This window comes from Myotis myotis, unplaced genomic scaffold (genome assembly GCF_014108235.1).
Source record: "Myotis myotis isolate mMyoMyo1 unplaced genomic scaffold, mMyoMyo1.p scaffold_m19_p_27, whole genome shotgun sequence".
NCBI lineage: Eukaryota > Metazoa > Chordata > Mammalia > Chiroptera > Vespertilionidae > Myotis > Myotis myotis.
The window spans coordinates 1691040-1711516 of NW_023416332.1; the positions used below are offsets into that span (position 1 = coordinate 1691040).

At 61.3% G+C, this 20477-nt stretch overlaps 1 protein-coding gene across 11 annotated transcripts in view; it reads left to right on the forward strand.

Moving 5' to 3' along the window:
* Positions 1 to 18742, forward strand: part of VWCE (von Willebrand factor C and EGF domains) — a 28725-nt gene extending 9983 nt beyond the window's left edge. For 2 of the 11 annotated variants that reach the window (XM_036295850.1, XM_036295851.1), the window contains exons 9-20: positions 57 to 150; positions 2584 to 2666; positions 6066 to 6150; positions 7539 to 7624; positions 9197 to 9314; positions 10383 to 10468; positions 11918 to 12014; positions 13008 to 13090; positions 14068 to 14158; positions 14231 to 14313; positions 14613 to 14703; positions 17906 to 18742. In XM_036295850.1, coding sequence (XP_036151743.1) covers positions 57 to 150; positions 2584 to 2666; positions 6066 to 6150; positions 7539 to 7624; positions 9197 to 9314; positions 10383 to 10468; positions 11918 to 12014; positions 13008 to 13090; positions 14068 to 14158; positions 14231 to 14313; positions 14613 to 14703; positions 17906 to 18429 — 1521 coding nt within the window. In that variant the 3' untranslated portion in view covers positions 18430 to 18742. Of the gene's footprint in view, positions 1 to 56; positions 151 to 2583; positions 2667 to 6065; positions 6151 to 7538; positions 7625 to 9196; positions 9315 to 10382; positions 10469 to 11917; positions 12015 to 13007; positions 13177 to 14067; positions 14159 to 14230; positions 14467 to 14612; positions 14704 to 17905 lie in introns of those variants that run through there. The other 9 variants (XM_036295848.1, XM_036295849.1, XR_004965549.1 and 6 more) reach the window with 8 other exon arrangements.
* Positions 18743 to 20477: the final 1735 nt, after the last annotated feature.

The following is a 20477-nucleotide window of genomic DNA, read 5'->3' on the forward strand; positions in this document are numbered from 1 at the left end:
TCGGGCTGCCCCGGTTGGGTGCAGGGTCTTGTGGTGACCGGAGCTCCCGCTTCCAGGATGGGCAGGTGACTTGTGAGGAGGCGACGTGTGAAGCTGCTTGTTCCCACCCGATCCCCTCCGGAGACGGGGGGTGCTGTCCGTCCTGTACAGGTGGGAGCTGGTCCAGGGAGGCTGTGGGTTCCCGGTGTGGTCGCGCCTCTTCTCTCCCCCAGCCCTTCTGCAGCTGATAGGCTGCTCTCAGACCTTAGGATCACCTGAAGAGGGTCCCCTGGGCCACACCCCAGAGCTTCCCATTGAGCATGTGTGGGGCCAGGAATCAGCATTCCTACCAAGTTCCCAGGTGATGCTGCTGGTCCAGGCACCACAGTCAGAACCGCTGGTCTAGGCTGTGATATCCCTCAAGGGGGACTTTTCATCTTCTGGGATCCCTCTGAGCTTCATCCCTCCATTCATCCATTCATCCATCCATCCATCCATTCATCCAGCCATCCAGCCATCCATTCATTCATCTGTCCATCATCCATCCATCCATTCATCCAGCCATCTAGCCAGCCATTCATTCATCTATCCATCATCCATCCATCCATCCATTATCCATCATCCATCCATCCATTCATCCATCATCCATCCATTCATCCATCCATCTAGCCAGCCATTCATTCATCTATCCATCATCCATTCATCCATCCATCCATTATCCATCATCCATCCATCCATTCATTCATCATCCATCCATCCATCCATCCATTCATGCACCCATTCATGCATCCATCCATCCATCCATCCATTCATCTATCCAGCCATTCATCCAGCCATCTAGCCAGCCATTCATTCATCTATCCATCATCCATTCATCCATCTATCCATACATTCCTTCCATCCATCCATTCATACACCCATCCACCCATTCATCCATCCATTCATCCATCCATTCATCCGTCCATCCATTCAGCCAACCATCTAGCCATTCATTCATTCATCTATCCATCATCCATCTATCCATCCATCCATCCATCCATTCATCCATCCATCCATTCAGCCATCCAGCTAGCCAGCCATTCATTCATCTATCCATCATCCATCCATCCATTCATTCATCCATCATCCATCCATTCATACATCATCCATCCAGCCATTCATTCATCCATCATCCATCCATTCATCCATCCATCCATTCATCCATCCATTCATCCATCCATCCATCATCCATCCATCCATTCATCCGTCATCCATTCATCCATCCATCCCTGCATGCATTCATCCATCCATTCATTTATCCATCCATACATCCATTCATCCATCTATCCATCCATTCATCCATCTATCCATCCATTCATCCATCCATCCATCCATTCATCCATCTATTCATCCATCCATCCATCCATGCATGCATTCATCCATCCATCAATCCATCCATTCATCCATCATCCATCATCCATCCATCCATCCATCCATCCATTCATTCATCCATCCATCCATCCATTATCCATCATCCATCCATCCATCCATCCATCCATTCATTCATCCATCCATCCATTCATCCATTATCCATCATCCATCCATTCATCCATCCATCCATCCATTCATCCATCCATCCATCCATCCATCCATTCATTCATCTATCGCTCCATCCATTCATCCATTATCCATCCATCCATTCATCCATCCATTCATCCATCCATTTATTCATCTATCCATTCATTCCTTCATTCATCCATCCATTCATTCCATGAGTCTCTCCACATGAAAGCTGCAGTCCCTTTCCCTCTCCCCATCCTGTAGCCAGAGGAGTAGCCCTTTGCAAATTGCACCCCTTCCGGTTTCCTCCTACCATCTGCTTACAGTCTTCCCTTTGCGTCCCATTGCTATAGGATAAAGACCCCAATCTTAACAGGCCCTTCGACAGAGCTCCTCAAAACTCGCCGTGCACTCGCACCCTGGGGGTCTTGTCAGAAAGCAGGTTCTGTTGGGTGGAGCTGGGGGGCCCGAGTGCGCATTTGTGCGGTGATAGGGTGCCGTGGCCGCTGCACTTGGCAGTGAAAACGTCTCCCTGCGGATTAGGGTACCAAGGCCCCTGCTGGCTTCTGGGTGATAGTCGTGACCTTTTCCCAGGTCCCTACGTTGTACCCAGCCGTAGCATGAAGTGCTGGGTACTTTACGTCTGAGCTTGTGGACCCTCCCAAGACCCCTGCAGGGCACGTGCTGGCGTTTCCATTTCACAGGAGGCCCAGAGAGGGTGAGGGCCATGACCAAGACCACTCGGGGACCTGAGCGGGCAGGGCTGCCTTTCCGACAGGATGGGAGTAAAGGTCATGCTCTCAGCGCAGTTTTAGTTTTGTCAGACATGCATGGAACCCTCTCTGCCCCTCCCAGGGGCATTCTATGGGGTGTCTCCCTGTAGCTCTTCAGGGTGCTTAGCCCACCCAGTGCCGGGGACCTGGATCCGCCCCTCCCGGGCCTCCCCACTCCGGGGCCTCCTGCCCTGAGAGAACGTGCCAGACCAGGTGCGAGCTGCCTGGAATGGCGGTGACACCACCTCTGCTTTGAGGAGGTCTGACGCCTCTCGCCTGTCTGTCCCCACAGGCTGTTTCCACGGTGGCGTCATCAGAGCCGAGGGGGCCGTGTTTTCCCCTCCCGCGGAGAACTGCACCGTCTGCGTCTGCCTGGTGAGTGTGCGTCCGTCTGCCTGGTGAGTGTGCATCCGTCTGCCTGGTGAGTGTGCGTCTGCCTGGTGAGTGTGGGTCTGCCTGGTGAGTGTGCCTCTGCCTGGTGAGTGTGCGTCTGCCTGGTGAGTGTGCCTCTGCCTGGTGAGTGTGCGTCTGCCTGGTGAGTGGGTCTGCCTGATGAGTGTGCGTCTGCCTGGTGAGTGTGCGTCTGCCTGGTGAGTGGGTCTGCCTGGTGAGTGTGCGTCTGCCTGGTGAGTGTGCGTCTGCCTGGTGAGTGTGCGTCTGCCTGGTGAGTGTGCCTCTGCCTGGTGAGTGTGCGGCTGCCTGGTGAGTGTGCGTCTGCCTGGTGAGTGGGTCTGCCTGGTCAGTGTGCGTCTGCCTGGTGAGTGTGCGTCTGCCTGGTGAGTGTGCCTCTGCCTGGTGAGTGTGCGTCTGCCTGGTGAGTGTGCCTCTGCCTGGTGAGTGTGCCTCTGCCTGGTGAGTGTGCGTCTGCCTGGTGAGTGGGTCTGCCTGGTGAGTGTGCCTCTGCCTGGTGAGTGGGTCTGCCTGGTGAGTGTGCCTCTGCCTGGTGAGTGTGCGTCTGCCTGGTGAGTGGGTCTGCCTGGTGAGTGTGCGTCTGCCTGGTGAGTGGGTCTGCCTGGTGAGTGTGCCTCTGCCTGGTGAGTGTGCGTCCGTCTGCCTGGTGAGTGTGTGTCTGCCTGGTGAGTGTGCATCCGTCTACCTGGTGAGTGTGCATCCGTCTGCCTGGTGAGTGTGCATCCGTCTGCCTGGTGAGTGTGCGTCTGCCTGGTGAGTGTGCGTCTGCCTGGTGAGTGTGGGTCTGCCTGGTGAGTGTGCCTCTGCCTGGTGAGTGTGTCTGCCTGGTGAGTGTGCGTCTGCCTGGTGAGTGGGTCTGCCTGGTGAGTGTGCCTCTGCCTGGTGAGTGTGTGTCTGCCTGGTGAGTGTGCCTCTGCCTGGTGAGTGTGCCTCTGCCTGGTGAGTGTGCGTCCGTCTACCTGGTGAGTGTGCCTCTGCCTGGTGAGTGTGCGTCCGTCTGCCTGGTGAGTGTGTGTCTGCCTGGTGAGTGTGCATCCGTCTACCTGGTGAGTGTGCATCCGTCTGCCTGGTGAGTGTGCATCCGTCTGCCTGGTGAGTGTGCGTCTGCCTGGTGAGTGTGCGTCTGCCTGGTGAGTGTGGGTCTGCCTGGTGAGTGTGCCTCTGCCTGGTGAGTGTGCGTCTGCCTGGTGAGTGTGCGTCTGCCTGGTGAGTGTGTGTCTGCCTGGTGAGTGGGTCTGCCTGGTGAGTGTGCGTCTGCCTGGTGAGTGTGCGTCTGCCTGGTGAGTGTGGGTCTGCCTGGTGAGTGTGCGTCTGCCTGGTGAGTGGGTCTGCCTGGTGAGTGTGCCTCTGCCTGGTGAGTGTGTGTCTGCCTGGTGAGTGTGCATCCGTCTACCTGGTGAGTGTGCCTCTGCCCGGTGAGTGTGCGTCCGTCTGCCTGGTGAGTGTGTGTCTGCCTGGTGAGTGTGCATCCGTCTGCCTGGTGAGTGTGCGTCTGCCTGGTGAGTGTGCGTCTGCCTGGTGAGTGGGTCTGCCTGGTGAGTGTGCCTCTGCCTGGTGAGTGTGTGTCTGCCTGGTGAGTGTGCATCCGTCTTCCTGGTGAGTGTGCCTCTGCCCGGTGAGTGTGCGTCCGTCTGCCTGGTGAGTGTGAGTCTGCCTGGTGAGTGTGCATCCGTCTGCCTGGTGAGTGTGCGTCTGCCTGGTGAGTGTGCGTCTGCCTGGTGAGTGTGCATCCGTCTGCCTGGTGAGTGCGTCTGCCTGGTGAGTGTGCCTCTGCCTGATGAGTGTGCGTCTGTCTGCCTGGTGAGTGTGCGTCTGCCTGGTGAGCTCACAAGATCCGGAGCCTCGGAGCCTCTGGGCTGTTGCTTAATGTCGGGGGCTTGGAGGCGGGGAAGAGGGTGTTGGAGGTGAGCTCGGACGGAGGGAGAGTTGGAGGGAGCGTTCCCAGGCTGGGGATTTTGGTCGGAAGCCGTGGAATTGGAAAGCCTGGCGGACCTGTGAGGCTTGTAGGTCCGTGGAACCAGTGAGGCTCTGCTGAGCAGAGAAGAGCCGACTGGCAACCAGGGTCCATCTGTCCAGCGAGGGGAGGGCCGAGGGCCAGGGAGGCTGTTCTCCCCTGGCAACGCGTTTGCCAGTCCAGTGAAGGCAGCCTCGTTCCAGACTCAGCAGGGAGAGCACGATGCTTTCGGCCAAGTCACGCCTCCAGAAATACTTAGTAAGCACCTACTGTGTGCCAGATGCGGTCACAGGGGGTTGATTCTGAGCGCCCAGTGTGCACCAGGCACGGGTTTAGTGCTTTCACCTTGTTCTCACCTGAGCCTCCCGGCAGCTCTTCAAGGTCAGCTTGACTGTCCCTATTCTACAGACGGGAAGACAGGCTGGGAGGGAGCAGAGCTGGGATTTGAGCCAACCAACCCTCACTGCCACTCTCACCATCTTTATTTCTATTTATTTATTTTAAAGCATATTTTTATAGATTTCAGAGAGAGAGAGAGCGAGAAATATCAGGGATGAAAGAGAATCATTGATTGGCAGCCTCCTGCACGCCCCACACCGGGGATCGAGCCCAGCAACCGGGCCTGCGCCCTGACCGGGAGTCAGACTGTGACCTCCTGGTTCATAGGTCGATGCTCAGCCACTGAGCCACGCCGGCCGGGCATTTTTCCCCCTCTGACCGTCGTTAAAGGCAGCCCCTGGCCTGGCAGTGATGACGAAGCTGCGGTGCCCATGGGGTGCAGGGGCACGCAGACACGGCTGCACCCGTCGTGGAGCCCTTTCTGTGCCACGTGTGCAGTGGCAAGCGCTGTTGGGGTGACTCCTCTCACCCAGTCCTCAGCTCCCCGACAGCCGGGCGACCGAGGCTCGGAGTGCGATGGACGGGTCGGGTCGGATGTGAGTGGAGGAGCTGGCCCTGGGGCTTGGGTCTCCGGCTCTGCCGGGGGCTTTTTGGGTTGAACTTCAAGTGTTTAAGACACGGTTTTAAGTTTGACCCTTTGAGTCGCTAATGTGGGCGTTGGGAGGTGTCCTGGGGGAGGGCCTTCTCCGCGTGCTGCCCGGGACGCTGTGGGAGGCTGGGGAGGCGCGTTTCCACCGCAGGCAGCACCGCCTGCCCTCCCTCCGGCCTCGCCTCGGAGAGGGAGATGCTCTCACCACCCCAAATACACGCCAGACCCTGGTCCCTCAGGCTCCCCTTGCTGGGACCACGCGGCATTTGAAGGTCTGGGAAGGCCGTTAGGGGCTCCTGCGTTGGACAGGAAGCCTGGGTGTGTGACCGGTGGGGACTGGCTGGTCCCTGATGGGCCTGCGGGGCCCCAGAGCCTGGCTTGCCTCCCCCCGCCCCCCACCCACCGCCTCTCACCTCCTCAGGCTGGAAATGTGTCCTGCATCTCCCCCGAGTGTCCTCCCGGCCCCTGTGACTCCCCAGAGTCGGACTGCTGCACCTGTGCTCCAGGTGAGGGACGGGGTGGGGTGGGTGGGAGCATGTAGCTTTTTAGGGTGTTCTGGGGAGGGGCGAGGTGAGTGGAAGAGAGAGGAAGGCTTGATTTCCGCTTAGACACGCAGATCAAGGGAAGCATTTCAAGCTGCCCATTTTAGTGGAGCTCCTGCTGTGTGCTCCGTGGTTGGGAAGCTAGGCTGAGCCCGGAGGCACCTCCGACACAGGCAGGAAGCGGGTGGCGCCCACTCTGGCTTTGCTGTCTTGCGACGGAGAGGGGCCTCGACTTCCCCACTGCTGAGCTGGTCCTTTCTTAAAAGTTTGCTTCTGTTTCCCGGGATGACCTCATCGCCGTCCCTGACATTCCCTGCTGCTCAGTGCCGTCGCCGTGCGGGCACTTGCCAGACCTTGATCTCACTGCTCCGTGGGGCACTGCCCTGAGGGAGCCACATTCGTAGCTCCATTTCACAGATGGGGAAACTGAGGCTCAGAGAGCTCAAGGCACTGCCCGGAGGCACACCAGTGAGTGCAGGCGCGAGCTGAACTCAAGCCTACCCATTTCAGAGTCGGCATCCTCTTAAAGTACTTGTTCTTAACCTTTAAATGTTAGATGTTACTTCTAACTGAAACGTTCTTTTGAATAGGCGATGTACTCTTAGGAGGTAGGAACTGTTAGCAACCCCACTGAACGGACGGGAAAACGGAGGCTCGGCGAGCTTGCGTGTCGTGTCCAAAGCCACTCCCTGTGGGTCGTGTGGGTGGGATTTGAACCCAGAGCAGCCTGACTAGCGCAGCTGGGCCTGGGCGGGTTGGAGGCTGCTGCTGCCTGTGGGGGGTCTTCAGGTGAGAGGCTCTCCCCGAGTCCTCCCCGCGCCCCCGGAGGGCGAGGTGCCCAGAGCTGTCTCCGTGTCTGGCCAGTCTCTTCCATTTCTTCTTTTCTCTTCCTCTTGCGTTCTGGGCTTCCCTGGCCCTTTTGGTTAAGGACGTTTTTACTCGTGGTTCATTCTGTTATTGTTTAAGTATTAGCATATTTTTCATATCTATCTATCTATCTATCTACCTATCTATCTATCTATCTTGATTTCAGAGAGGAAGGGAGAGGAAGAGATAGGAACATCAGTGATGAGAATCACTGATCGGCTGCCTCCTGCAACCCCCACTGGGGATTGAGCCTACAACCCAGGCATGTGCCCTGACTGGGAATTGAGCCCTGAGCTCTTGGTTCATAGGTCCAACGCTCAACCGCTGAGCCAGAGGGGAGAAGTGGGTGGGGTTCTTGGGCGTGGGCTGTGCTGTGGCGTGTTGTGCGAGGGTCAGCTTCCTTGGCCCCCACCCACTGCTCCCCCTTTTTCCTCAGCTGCCCCCACCCAGAGGCCTTGAGCTGCTTCTCCCCTTCCTCTCCGCAGGGAGGTGCTACTTCCACGGCCGGTGGTATGTAGACGGGGCCGTGTTCAGTGGGGATGGCGACGAGTGTACCACCTGTGTCTGCCAGGTAGGGGCTGACGTGGTGGGTGACGGGGAGGAGCCTCGGCCAGGAGGAGAGATGCTAGCACGCAGAGAAAGGGAGACTGAGGCAGCGGGGGCTAAGGGATCTCCGCTCACCAAGGCCTTCCGCAGGCTCCTTGAAGCTCGTCCTCCGGCAGGGCTATTTGTAGGGCACCTGCTGTGTGCCTGGAGCAATGCTGAGCGCTGGGACACAGCCGGGCACAGGCAGCCCCAGTCCCCTCTGTCGGGGGGCCCACAGCCTAGGTGGAGGGTGGGCAGGTGACCAGAGCTGCAGGCTCCAGGAAGCCTTCTTGGAGGGGGGATGCTAAGGCGAGACTGAGGGGTGACTCGCACCAATCAGGCGAGAGCACGGCCTCTACACCCTGGCTGGTCAGGCGGGAGAGGAGGCTGCCGGCGGGAGGAGGCTGCAGGAGAGAGGAGGCTGCAGGAGAGGAGGCTGCAGGAGAGAGGAGGCTGCAGGCGGGAGGAGGCTGCAGGCGGGAGGAGGCTGCAGGCGGGAGGAGGCTGCAGGAGAGAGGAGGCTGCAGGCGGGAGGAGGCTGCAGGAGAGAGGAGGCTGCAGGCGGGAGGAGGCTGCAGGAGAGAGGAGGCTGCAGGAGAGAGGAGGCTGCAGGAGGGAGAAGGCTGCAGGAGAGAGGAGGCTGCAGGCGGCAGGAGGCTGCAGGCGGGAGGAGGCTGCCGGCGGGAGGAGGCTGCAGGCGGGAGGAGGCTGCAGGAGAGAGGAGGCTGCAGGCGGGAGGAGGCTGCAGGAGACGAGGCTGCAGGTGGGAGGAGGCTGCAGGAGAGAGGAGGCTGCAGGTGGGATTGTGTTGGGCTGGGTGGGCCTGGGTCAGGATTGTAGGTGATATTCTGAGGGAGTTCCGAGGAGGAGAACAGGTGAGGGGAGGAGGACGGGCAGGGAGGGAGCCAAGTGCAGGCGGGCCGGGCTGGTGCCCTAGGGCCGGAGTGCATTCCCTGCAGCGATGGGCGTGTCAGAGGCCAGGAGCAGCAGTGGTTGTGTATTCTCCCTGGCTCCCCAGGGAGTCGGGGGCAAAGGAGCCATTGGCACCTGGAAGGCCTGGTGCCCATTGGCGAAGGGCAATGCCCAGGGGAAGGAGCCTGGCAGGGCGGGGGCGGGGGGGTGGTGGTTTGACAGCCTCGGCCTCCTGAGAGGCTCTGCCAGCCGGGCTAGGGCTTGGGGCTTGGGGGCGCTGCTGGCGGTTTAAGTGGTGGCGCAAGCGCATCAGGTTGGTGCGTTGCAGAGCGAGAGCAGGAGGGAAAGTTGTCTGGCTGCAGAGCGAGAGCAGGAGGCAGGGAGCCTGAGGGACGCGGCTTTGCGGAGCGAGGGGAAGCGCTGCGGCCCCGCGGGCAGGGGACCCTCCAGACGAGCAGCTGGCACATCCCCAGGACCAGCCAGCCTCCGCCCAGGTCCCCCAGCCCCCAAGGACTCGCCCTGCCTCCCTCTTGCTCCCTGGAGATTTCTGTCGCTTTTAGGAGGGGAGGGCAGCCCCCTCTTCAGCCCTCCCCTGGCCCAGGGCGGGAGCTGCCCTCACTGCCCGTGCCCTCTGGCTTTCTCCCAGGATGGGGAAGTGGAATGTGCCTTCACACCGTGCCCAGAGCTGGACTGCCCCCGCGAGGCGTGGTGGCTGGGCCCTGGGCAGTGCTGCTTCACCTGCCGGGAGCCCGCGCCCAAGACAGGTGAGCGCCCAGCCGTGCGTCCCGGGGCTGCGCCCAGCACAGGCCTGGGGCTCAGAGTGCGCCTGAGTGTGTAAGTCTGTGTGCGTGTCTGTGTCTGTGTGTGAGTGGCATCTGCGTGGGTGTGTGTGTCTGTGTGAATGGCTTCTCCGTGTGGATGTGTGTTCACGGGTGCACATGTGAGCGTGTGTTTGTGTGAGTGGCATCTGCATGTGTGTGTGTGTCTGTGTGAATGGCTTCTCCGTGTGGATGTGTGTTCACGGGTGCACGTGTGTGTGTGTGTCTGTGTGAATGGCTTCTCCATGTGGATGTGTGTTCACGGGTGCACGCGTGTGTGTGTGTCTGTGTGAATGGCTTCTCCGTGTGGATGTGTGTTCACGGGTGCACATGTGAGCGTGTGTTTGTGTGAGTGGCATCTGCATGTGTGTGTGTGTCTGTGTGAATGGCTTCTCCGTGTGGATGTGTGTTCACAGGTGCACATGTGAGCGTGTCTGTCTGTGTGTGAGTGGCATCTGCATGTGTGTGTGTGTCTGTGTGAATGGCTTCTCCCTGTGGATGTGTGCTCACGGGTGCACATGTGTGTGTGTGTCTGTGTGAATGGCTTCTCCGTGTGGATGTGTGTTCACGGGTGCACATGTGAGCGTGTGTTTGTGTGAGTGGCATCTGCATGTGTGTGTGTGTCTGTGTGAATGGCTTCTCCGTGTGGATGTGTGTTCACAGGTGCACATGTGAGCGTGTCTGTCTGTGTGTGAGTGGCATCTGCACGTGTGTGTGTGTGTCTGTGTGAATGGCTTCTCCCTGTGGATGTGTGTTCACGGGTGCACGTGTGTGTGTGTGTGTGTGTGAATGGCTTCTCCGTGTGGATGTGTGTTCACGGGCACGTGTGAGCCTGTGTTGGTGTGACCGGGCCTGTGTGCACCGGGTGCCGGGCAGGGTGAGGGTCCCCCTCAGAGCTCCTGCACAGCGTGGACGAGTGGAGGCGTCTGTCCTCGCTGGGGGGGGGGGGGGGCTGCTGTAGGTTGTGCGGGCGCGGGACCCACTTGTCCTTCCTCCCGCACTGTCCCTGGCCAGGCTGCTCTCTCGACGACAACGGGGCCGAGTTTCCGGTGGGACAGATCTGGTCTCCTGGTGACCCCTGTGAGTTGTGCATCTGCCAGGTGAATGGCAACCTGCGCGCCTTCAGCTGCTTCCCCCCCGCTTCCCTGTACCCCGAGCAGACCCCCCTGACCTGGTCCTCATGTCCCAGGCTCCCCGCCCTCAGGCCCCTCAGCCTGTCCCCGCCCCGTCCAGCTCCATTCGACAGAAGGCGTCGCGCCCGGCATATGCTGTCCTCGGTAGGCTTCTCGGCACACGCGCTTGGCCGTCCGCCTTAGGGATGCCGCTGCGCCGGGGGTGGCGTCCTCCGGGCAGGGTCCCGGGCACAGGTGACGGAGGGCCCTGCGGCCAGGGGTGCCGGCCTCTCCTGTGAAAGCGCAGTGCTGTGGTCGCTGGTGTGAGTCGTGTGGCCGCATCGCCCGCCTCAGAAACGGACGAGGAGAAGGTGCTGGAGTTTAGGGCAGGTGGAGGGAAGGCAAACATTCCCTCCGAGAACCACGGTCGTGTTGGCGCCATTCCTCAGTGCGCCCTGCCTCCCTTTCTGCTGCGAGAGCTCAGCCTTAGCGCTTATGGCACAGCGGCCCCGGCACCCGCAGCCGTGGCGGCCCCGGGCCTGGTGGCCTAGAACCTCCTGCCGCCCTGACCTCCCGCTCAGAACCGGCGCTTCCTGCCGGCGATGGGGTGATGGGGTGATGGGGGTGCACCTGCCTGTGAGAAGCGCAGCCTTCGAGCTGTTTGCAAAAGCAACACATCTCCCACTACAACAGCGGTTCTCAACCTGTGGGTCGTGACCCCTTTGGGGGTCAAACGACCCTTTCACAGGGGTCGCCTCAGACCATCGGAAAACACATATATAATTATGTATTGTTTTTGTGATGAATCACTGTGCTTTAATTATGTTCAATTTGTAACAATGAAATTGGGGGTCGCCACAACATGAGGAGCTGTATTGAAGGGTGGCGGCGTGAGGAAGGTTGAGAACCGCTGCCTGAGACCGTTACAGACTCAGAAGCCTGCCACTGGAATTCGAGTTGGGGTGTGAGAAAGTCCCTGAGGTTCATGAGCATTCCGATCAGGGGGACAGAGCAAGCTGGCAGGGCGCTTTCTTCTGAAACAGACACCGCGGGTGGGGATATGGGGATATAAACGGGATTTTGTTACTCCGTCGGTGGGGGTGAGCCCGGGTCCCAGGGCAACGCCGAGGGCAGAATTTGGGGGGGTGATGGCGCGGCCTTGGCTGCTGCTGGAGCAGACAGGAAGCCGAGGGACCTGGCCCCTGCTCTGACCTCCCCTGTCCTTGGAGATGGGGCCTTCAGAAGCCCACACCCCTTCCCCAGTCGCTGGTCCTCTTTGGGGGAGACCTGCTGCGTCGGGGCGCCTTTGAGGACGAGCCTTGGCCAGTTTGCAGCCTCGCCCTCTTTTGGGGGGACCGGGAGGGCGAGTGGGCGTGGGGCGGAGACTGGCGTCGCAGGCGGGGTCTTGGTGAACGAGGCGGAGTCTCGTTCCCTCAGGCAGATGGTTCCGTGAGCTGCAAGCGGACAGACTGCGTGGACTCGTGCCCTCACCCCATCCGGATCCCGGGACAGTGCTGCCCGGACTGTTCGGCAGGTAATTCCCCGCGGGGGGCTCCCCGGCACCCCTCTCCGCCGTGCACTCGGCCCTCCCGGAGCCAGGCTCCTCCGCGTGAAGCACCACACAGCCATCCGGGCCATCCTCACAACTTCCCGTGGGCAACCCCATTTTACAGATGAGGAAACTGAGGCTCAGACGTAGAGAATTTGCTCGTGGCAGGCCCTGTCTGGGTGCGGGAGGCAGATAGGAAGACGTGCCAAACCAGCAGCCTCGCTGGGTGACAGAGGAGCCGTACCTGGGAACAGAGAACAGGGAGAGAGAGTGAAAGTGCCAGTTTATTCATAGAAGCTTCTCCCTTGTTTCAAAAGTAACATCTTACTGTAGGACATTTAGAGCACACAGAAAGCAGAAATAAAGAAATTAAGAAGGGCCCGTTGTCACTTCTAAATCTCATGGTTTTGCTTTCCCAGGCTCTTTTTGTGATATAATCTCTATATATCTATCTAACATCCATAATATACATCTCTACCTAATATGTACTAGGTATATGTTACTTATATTTTTCCCTTTAAAATACTTCCTTACTGTCTCATCACCTGCTTTTTACCTACTAGTGTGAGGTAAGCAGATCAGGGTTTCATGTACGTGGGCCTCCAGAGGCAGAAGGGGGCAGGTGCGAAGGAATGTTCTGGAAGGTGGGGCTTGGGTTCGGCCGAGTGGGAGCAGCAGAGGGCATGGCTGTGGTGCAGGCACCCAGTTGTCTCCTAGGCCTCTGTCCTACGCGCCAGGCGAGGGGGAGGGGAGGAAGTGCTTGACCCAGGGGCTGGGCTGGGGGACCGCCGCACGGGACGACACTCTGACCCCTCTGCCGGGCCCAGCGCCCAAACCCAGTCCGGACCTGTGCTGTCCCTTCCCCAGCGCCTGACCTTCACCCCCCAGATAAGCCTGGACCTTCGCCCTGGCAGGAGCGGGGTCACCGGCCACCCCGCCCCCAGCCGCCCAGGGCGCTCACGGCGTGCCTCTCCGCAGGCTGCACCTACACAGGCAGGACCTTCCACAACAACCAGACCTTCCCGTCCGTGCTGGACCCGTGCCTGAGCTGCATCTGCCTGGTACGGCCTGGCCTGTCCGCCGCGGAACTCCCCGGGCTGCCCCGCTCCTCACCCTGGAGGCAGAGGCCAGAGACCTCAGGAGCAAGGTCACTTCTGGGCCCTGGTGCCGGGGGCTCCCTCCAGCTGCCCAGCACGTCACCCGGGGCCAGGGGCCGGGTCCACCGCCCTGATGAAGGCCTCTGCGCTGGCGACCAGGGCGCAGGGATCTCCTGGAGGGGCCTGGGGTCTACAGCCCTTCTCTGTGCACACGCTCCGTTCTGCGCGTGCCATCCCTGCCCTCAGCCCGTGCCAGCCCTGCTCTCAGCCCCGTGCCACCCCTGCCCTCAGCCTGTGCCACCGCTGCCCTCAGCCCGTGCCACCCCTGCCCTCAGCCCGTGCAGGCAAGAGCTCAGTCCTCGGGAGAACCCTAGGGGGTGGGCACCACGCCGCTCCATCTGCGAGCGGAAGGGAAACCGAGGCACAGAGAGACGGGCATTTGCTCGGGCCCCACAGCTGGTGAGCTCAGTGCCAAGAGCCGAACCCCGCACTCTGCACCTGGGCTCGGAGCGCAGCGCACTTCGACCCAAACCGTCCTCCCCCGTCCGTCTGAAGGGCGTGCGGTGGCCAGGCGGCTGGTGCCTGGAGGACGGGATCCCCTGCTGTCAGGCCCAGCTTTGCGGGGGAAGGGGCGGGGTCTGTGGACAGGTCCCGGCCGTGTGCATCGGGGAGCTTCGGCTTCCGGTCCTCCCTCTGGGGCTCGGGAGCTCCCTTTCTTGGGCAGTTCACGGGTTTGCTCACCCGGCGGCAGATGCGCTCTGTGCACAGGGCCGGGCCGTGGCCTGTGGGGCTTGCGTTCCAGCGCGGAGACAGGCTCTGACCGAGTCACCCATCCCCCGCCCCCACCACGCCCTCTCCCCCGCCCCCGGTGGTTCTGGTGCCCTGTCCTCCCCGTGTCCCGCCAGCCCCCGGGTCGAAGGGCCTTGTTTTGTGTCCTGCAGCTGGGCTCCGTGGCCTGCTCGCCCGTGGACTGCCCCATCGCCTGCTCCTACCCTTTCCACCCCGACGGCCAGTGCTGCCCCGTGTGCCGAGGTGAGTGGCACCCGCCCCCACGCCCGCGGCCCGGGCGGGCCTGGCGCTCAGGGCCTCTCCTCTGCCCTGCAGACTGCAACTTCGAGGGGAGGAAGGTGGGGAACGGCCAGGTGTTCACCCTGGACGACGAGCCCTGTACCCAGTGCACGTGCCAGGTGAGCGGCCCCGCTGCCGGCCCTTGTCCCTCGCAAAGCTCGAGGCCCTTCACCGTGGGAGCCCGTCTTCCGCTCGGATCGCCTGCCTGATCTCCTTGGGAGGCGGCCTCCCTCTGCGGTCTCCCTTAGGTGTTTGGCTTCACCTGCCGCTCGGTGAGCGCTCGGGTGAGGGCCAGGCTCTGCAGCCTCGGCCTTCGGGTCTTGCCGTGGGTCCCACAGCTGGTGCAGCAGGCCTTTGGGGGGCTGCGCCGGGCGGGCGGGGTGCTGGGGCGCCCTCACCTGTGCCCTCTCTTCCCCAGCTGGGAGAGGTGAGCTGTGAGAAGGCGCCCTGCCGGCCGGCCTGCGGGGACTCCGCCACGCCCCCCGGGGACTGCTGCGCCTCCTGCCCAGGTACGCAGGCCTCGGGCCTGGGTTTCTCCACCGCCTTCCTCCTACAGACACAGAACCGTAAGCGCAGGGCGTGGGGCACAGGCTCAGAGGGGCGGGGCTCGCTCTAGCCACACGGCCAGCACTCGGTGAGCCCCGGCTGGGGACACGCTGTGTGGCAGGTTTGTTTGTTCGCGGTGCCCTTTCTTCCCCATGGTCTCCTTCCTCCATCACTTCCTCCGCTTTCTTCCTTTTTGAGAAATTAGAGCTCGGGGGCCGCCCCCCCTTTGCGGGAGGCGCACTGCGAATATGCACTGAGGCCTCGATGTGCCAGGGGCCTCCGGGGCCTGCCTTCCTTCCCTTTTCCCAGCGGCTGAGACAGACGCCACCATCACCCCCATTTCCAAGGGGGGCGCCTGAGGCACAGCGCGGGGCAGTGAGCGCTGGAAGTCACAGCTGCCGCAGCAGAGCCGGGGTTTGGGCGTGGAGCCGGGGCTCTCAGCCCCCGCGCGCTCTCGACTCCTGAAAGCTGCTCTCCCCTGTGTGTCTTCCTCCGTGGTCCGTGCCCGCCCACGCGGGTCACTTTCTCAGGTGTAAACGGGAGACAGGCTGCCGCTGGGACACACAGCTGTGCAGGGCTCCTGGGGCCGTGGCTGGCCGTTTAAAAAGCTCCCCAATATTCTGGTCCCTTTTCGGCGGATGCTTCGGTGGCTTCTCCCTTTTTTAAAAAAAAAATACATTTTATTGATTTTTTTACAGAGAGGAAGGAAGAGGGATAGAGAGTTAGAAACATGGATCAGCAGCCTCCTGCACACTCCCCACTGGGGATGTGCCCGCAACCAAGGCACATGCCCTTGACAGGAATCGAACCTGGGACCCTTGAGTCCGCAGGCCGACACTCTATCCACTGAGCCAAACCAGTTACGGCGGCTTCTCCCTTTTTAATTCTATCCGTAATGTCCGTGCTGCGAAACTTCTTCGGTCAGACGACGGTTTTCTTAAGTTTTGTGAGTTGCTTTCGGACTCGTGGTGAGTAGGTGCAGTAAGGGGGTCTCAGGGCGTCAGGACGCTTTGGCACCCGGCACCGCGTGACCGTAGCGCCGTCACCAGATGGAGAGGGAGGAGCCTTCCCGTGGCGTGGGGTTCCCGGCGCCACCCACTCGCGACCCCGTGTGGATGGAATTTAACTCTTCCAAGTTCACCCGTCTATAAATATGGTTCTTTTACGTTTTTTAAACTTCCGGTGAGTTTTCCCACCGATTCGAGGCCTGCATCTTCTCGCGTGTAAAACGTCTTGCATAGCCGGTGGGCTGCTGAAGGGATGCTCTGTGTGCAGGCGGCTCTCGGGTCTGTGGACGCAGAGCCGCTGTCAGGACTTGGGGGCTGCAGGCGCCCTGAGCCCCGACAGCCAGGCCTTGGGAGCCCCTGAGAGCTTTATAGATTCTTCCTCAGTTTACCCACCACCCCCTCCTGTGCCAGCCGAGAGGTGTTATTCCCCGAGCTGTCCAGAAACTAGCCGTTAGCGGAGGTGCCCGGCAGGATACGGAGCGTTTCATCTGTAGTTCTCATTTGCATGCTCCCGGGAACGTTCGAGAGTGGCCGTTATTATCATCCCATTTTGCAGATGGGGAAATAGAGGCTCAGAGAAGTTCAGTATCTGTTTTTAAGCTGTACTGGTGTTGACTCCAGGCTAGGTCTCTTTTTTATTTTTTACTACGTTTTTATTGATTTTAGAGAGGAAGGGAGAGGGAGAGAGAGAGAGAAACACCAATGATGAGAGAGAATCATTGATCGGCTGCCTCTTGCACGCCCCCTACTGGGGATGGAGCCCGCAACCCAGGCCTGTGCCCTGACCGGGAATCAAACCGCGACCTCCCGGTTCCTAGGTCGATGCTCAACCACTGGCCACACCGGTCGGGCCAGGCCGGTCTCTCTGATCCCGTTGCCCTGCTCTTTCCCGCTCCGCCCTCCCGCCTCCGGAGGGGGAAATGAGGCCCAAAGGAGTGCGGTACAGCGGGCGCCTTCTCCGAAACACAGCCCCCGTTTCCTTCGCCACAGGCTCTTCCTAACTCCTTTGAAGGACAAACTGCTTTTTATTTAAATAGAACATGGATTTTTTTTATAACAAACAAACAAACAAAAAATAACGGCTGCCCTGGCTGGGTGCTCAGTGGTTAGAGCGCTGGCCCTCGGATTCGAAGGGTCGCAGGTTCAATTCCTGGTCAAGGGCACCTACCTCGGTTTGATCCCTGGCTCTGGTCAGGGCCCAGGAGGGAGGCAACCAATTGATGTGTCTCTCACATCGATTTCTGTCTCTCTTCCCCTCCCTCCCTTCCACGCTATAAAAATCAATGGGAAGAAGATCCTCCAGTGAGGATGAAAGTGAGGATTAAAACACACACGCACACACACACACACACGCACACACACACTGTGATTCCCATGCTGTCCGCATCACACACGCCAGCGGACCGTCCAGGGTGTGAGTGTGAGAGTGTGTGAGTGTCCTTGGGCGGCTGTGGGTGTCGCTGGTCCAGTGCGTTCGTGTGTGTGACAACAGCCATTGCCTCTGGGGTCTCTGGGACGTGCCTCTCTCCAGCCCTTCCTCTTCGTCTGCCCTCCGTCTCCACGTCTCTCTGGCTCTCTCCTACCCCTTCCTTCCTTTCCTTGCCCCGCCCCCACCCATGTATGAAACCCCCAGGATGTTCCGGGGTCGAGGCTGAGATGAAAAAAAAGCCACTTTACAATAGATTAATTTATAGAGCGGTTTCAGGTTCCCGGCAAAGCTGAGAGGAGGGACAGGGCGTTCTCATGGACCCTCCGCCTCCCGCGCAGCCTGCCCAGCGCCAGCCCACCCGCAGCAGATGGCACATTGGTTAGCGGGGGACCCTATGTGGACACAGGCTCACAGCTCACCACCCACAGTGCGGAGTTCCCAGTGGGGTTTAGGCCGAGACGTCCCGGCCCCGTGTCGGTGGGTCCTCAGAGCGGCCCTGTGTGCGCCGGTCATTATCACGCCCATTTCACAGATGGGGAAACAGAGGCCCGGGCAGTCGTGTGCCTCACACGACGTCACGGCCAGTGCGTGGCAGGGCCTCTGTGAACTGCCTCCCTCCGCGCGTGTCTGGTCTCCTCTCCCGACTGGTCCTCACTGGGGCTCGAGGCCTCAGACGAGGAGGGGGCAGCGCCCAGAGCTCCCACTGTGCCTGTTTGCCCCTCTCTCTAGATTCCCCGGAGGACGGGCGGGGGCTGCCCCCTCCTGCAGACGCGGCCCTGAGCCCCCGCAGAGCCCCCCAGGACCCCGCCACCTGCAGCTCCTGCCCGGGGCCCCCGGCAGCCCAGCCTCAGCGGCCCGCGCCCCACTTCCTCCAGCTCCTCTTGAGGACCAACGTGTCCAACCGGCAGACTTTACCCAGGAGCCATTCGGGGGCGCAGGCCTCCCCCTTGCCCCCCGCGGGGCCCTCACCGGGGCCTCCCGTCCCCCCAGGAGCCTCCTCTCTACCTCCCGCCTCTCCCGGGGCTCCTGCTACTCCAGAGCCTTCAGCCACGGCCTCTGCTCTGCCCCCCGCCGTCCTGCCGGAGGCTCCAGCCCTCTCCACGGCAGACCCGAGCTCCCCAGAGGCCCCCGCCACCCTCCATGGACTCGCCCCCGCTGCCTCCGGACTTTCTGCTGCCCGTGTGGCGACCACCAGCCCTGGCACTCCCCAGCCCCCACCCAGGACCGCGAGTGAAGAGGAGTCCGCGGGGTAAGGGGCCTCCATGCAGCGCTACCCCGGGAGACGCACCAAGGGAGCCGCTGGGGCCAGCGAGGGCCACTCCCCAGGGGCTTCTGGCCGTGGGACACGCTCGGGGCTGACAGCCTCGTGCCCCCCCCCCCCCTCCCCGCCTCCCGGGAGCGTTTGGGAAGCTGAGAACCAGCCTGTCCCGGCAGCGCCCTCCCCGAGGCCCCTCGTGTCTTTGGGGGAAGGCTGGGCTCCCCGCTCTGCAGGAGGCAGGTCAGCAGGCCCAGGTGCCCCTGGGATTGTCACGCGTGTGGCTGTCCCCCGAGGTTTCCTGATTAAAGGCTGCCTCAGTCTCCCTGGCTGCCTGCTCATTCTCTTCTCGCCTTCAGAAAAGTGGGGAGACCTCTCCCCACGCCCACGGGTGGGAGGTGGTGCCCCTCCAACCCCCAGCTGGGGAGAAAAGCCTGCCCGAACTGGGGCTGGGGGTCTGTGTAAGGCCCGCTGGCCTCTGTCGCCGGGCAGGCGGGAGCCCCCTGCAGGGAGGAGGGGAGGCGGGTGGGAGGGCTTTGCGGTGGACGGGGGCCTGGGAGCAAGTGGCAGCAGGCACCCGTGGGGGCGGGAGAGGGCGACATCCCCGCCCCGGCCAGCCCCTCGGACCCTGAGGCTGCGTGGCCGTGCGGCGCTGCCCTGAGTAGGCCCAGGGGACGGCTGCGTGTCCCCGTGTGGCCCAGTCATCCGATCGGGCTGCCCCAGGAAGCGGCGAGAGCCTGGGCCGGGCGGCTCCCTGCAGCCAGGCGATTCCCGATGAGGCTGGTGGCCCAGAGCTGCAGCCAGCAGCCCCCCAGCAGCTGGGGCACTAACCCGCTGCCCGTCCTGGTCCCGGGGGCGGCCGCTGCAGCCTCGTTTCCATGACGGGCGGGAAGAGGGCAGTGCTGCCATTAAGGGGCTCGGCGGAGGCAGGCGAGGCCGGCTGACGTCACTGCCGAGCTCCCGCTGAAGCCACGAGGCTGCAGGACAAACCGCAGACGGTGCGGAGGGCGTTCTGCCCGTTAGACACGGGTGGTGCTTCAGGGTGCGGTCTGGGCGCCCTGACCGGGGTGTGCCCTGCTCAGCCGCCATCAGCTGAGGGACTCAGGGCCTCAGTGGGGACTTCTCCGACGGGCCAGCGGCAACATGGCGGTGGCTCAACGCGCCGTTTTCTCATCGCTGTGCCAGTTCAATCGAGGGTGCATTCATGTTCTAACACTAGTCTCCGCCCTCCCCCCACCCCCAATAGAACTCCAGTAAATGACGTTCATTTCCCATGTTAGAAAAATGTGTGGGAGCCCTGGCCGGTGTGGCTCAGCGGATAGAGCATTGGCCTGCGGACTGAAGGGTCCCGGGTTCGATTTGATCAAGGGCACATACCCGGGTTGTGGGCTTGATTCCCAGGGCGGGGTGTGCAGGAGGCAGCTGGTCAATGCTTCTCTCTCATCACTGATGTTTCTATCTCTCCCTCTCCCTTCCTCTCTCTGAAATCAATTCAAATATATTTTTAAAAAGTTATTAAAAAAAAGTGCGGGAGAGGAAGACAGGAGGGCAGCTGTAAACATTCCCCAGGTTGGCCCAAGTGTAAAGCATGCTGACCTGACCCTCCCTCGCCCCCCAGTTCACCGCCGGGACCGCAGCGGCCCAGATGGTCAGGAGAGCAGCCGGGCGCACTCGCAGCAGCCACGTGCGGGAGCTGCGTCCGGGAGGGTCTGGGCTCCGGGGGTCAGTGGAGGGGCCCGGTGAGAGGCGGACAAGAGGGGATGGAAAGGACAGAGGGAGCTGAGCATAGACCCCTGGCTCGACCCTCGGGGAACGAGCGTGAAGCGTGGAGAAGAGGCCGGAGACTGGAGAAAGCAACGTGAACTCGTCGTGTCCCGTGCAGCGATGTGGGGGGTGTCGGACCAGAGACGTCAGCACAGCCTCTTCCCGTCCAAAGGGTCTGCTTAACGGGAGCCTTTTCAGGTTCCGCCTGGATCCAGGAATCCCAGGGGGACGGACGGAAGCGGGGCTGGGAGGAGAGGGGCTGCCGCTGGCGGAGGAGGACGG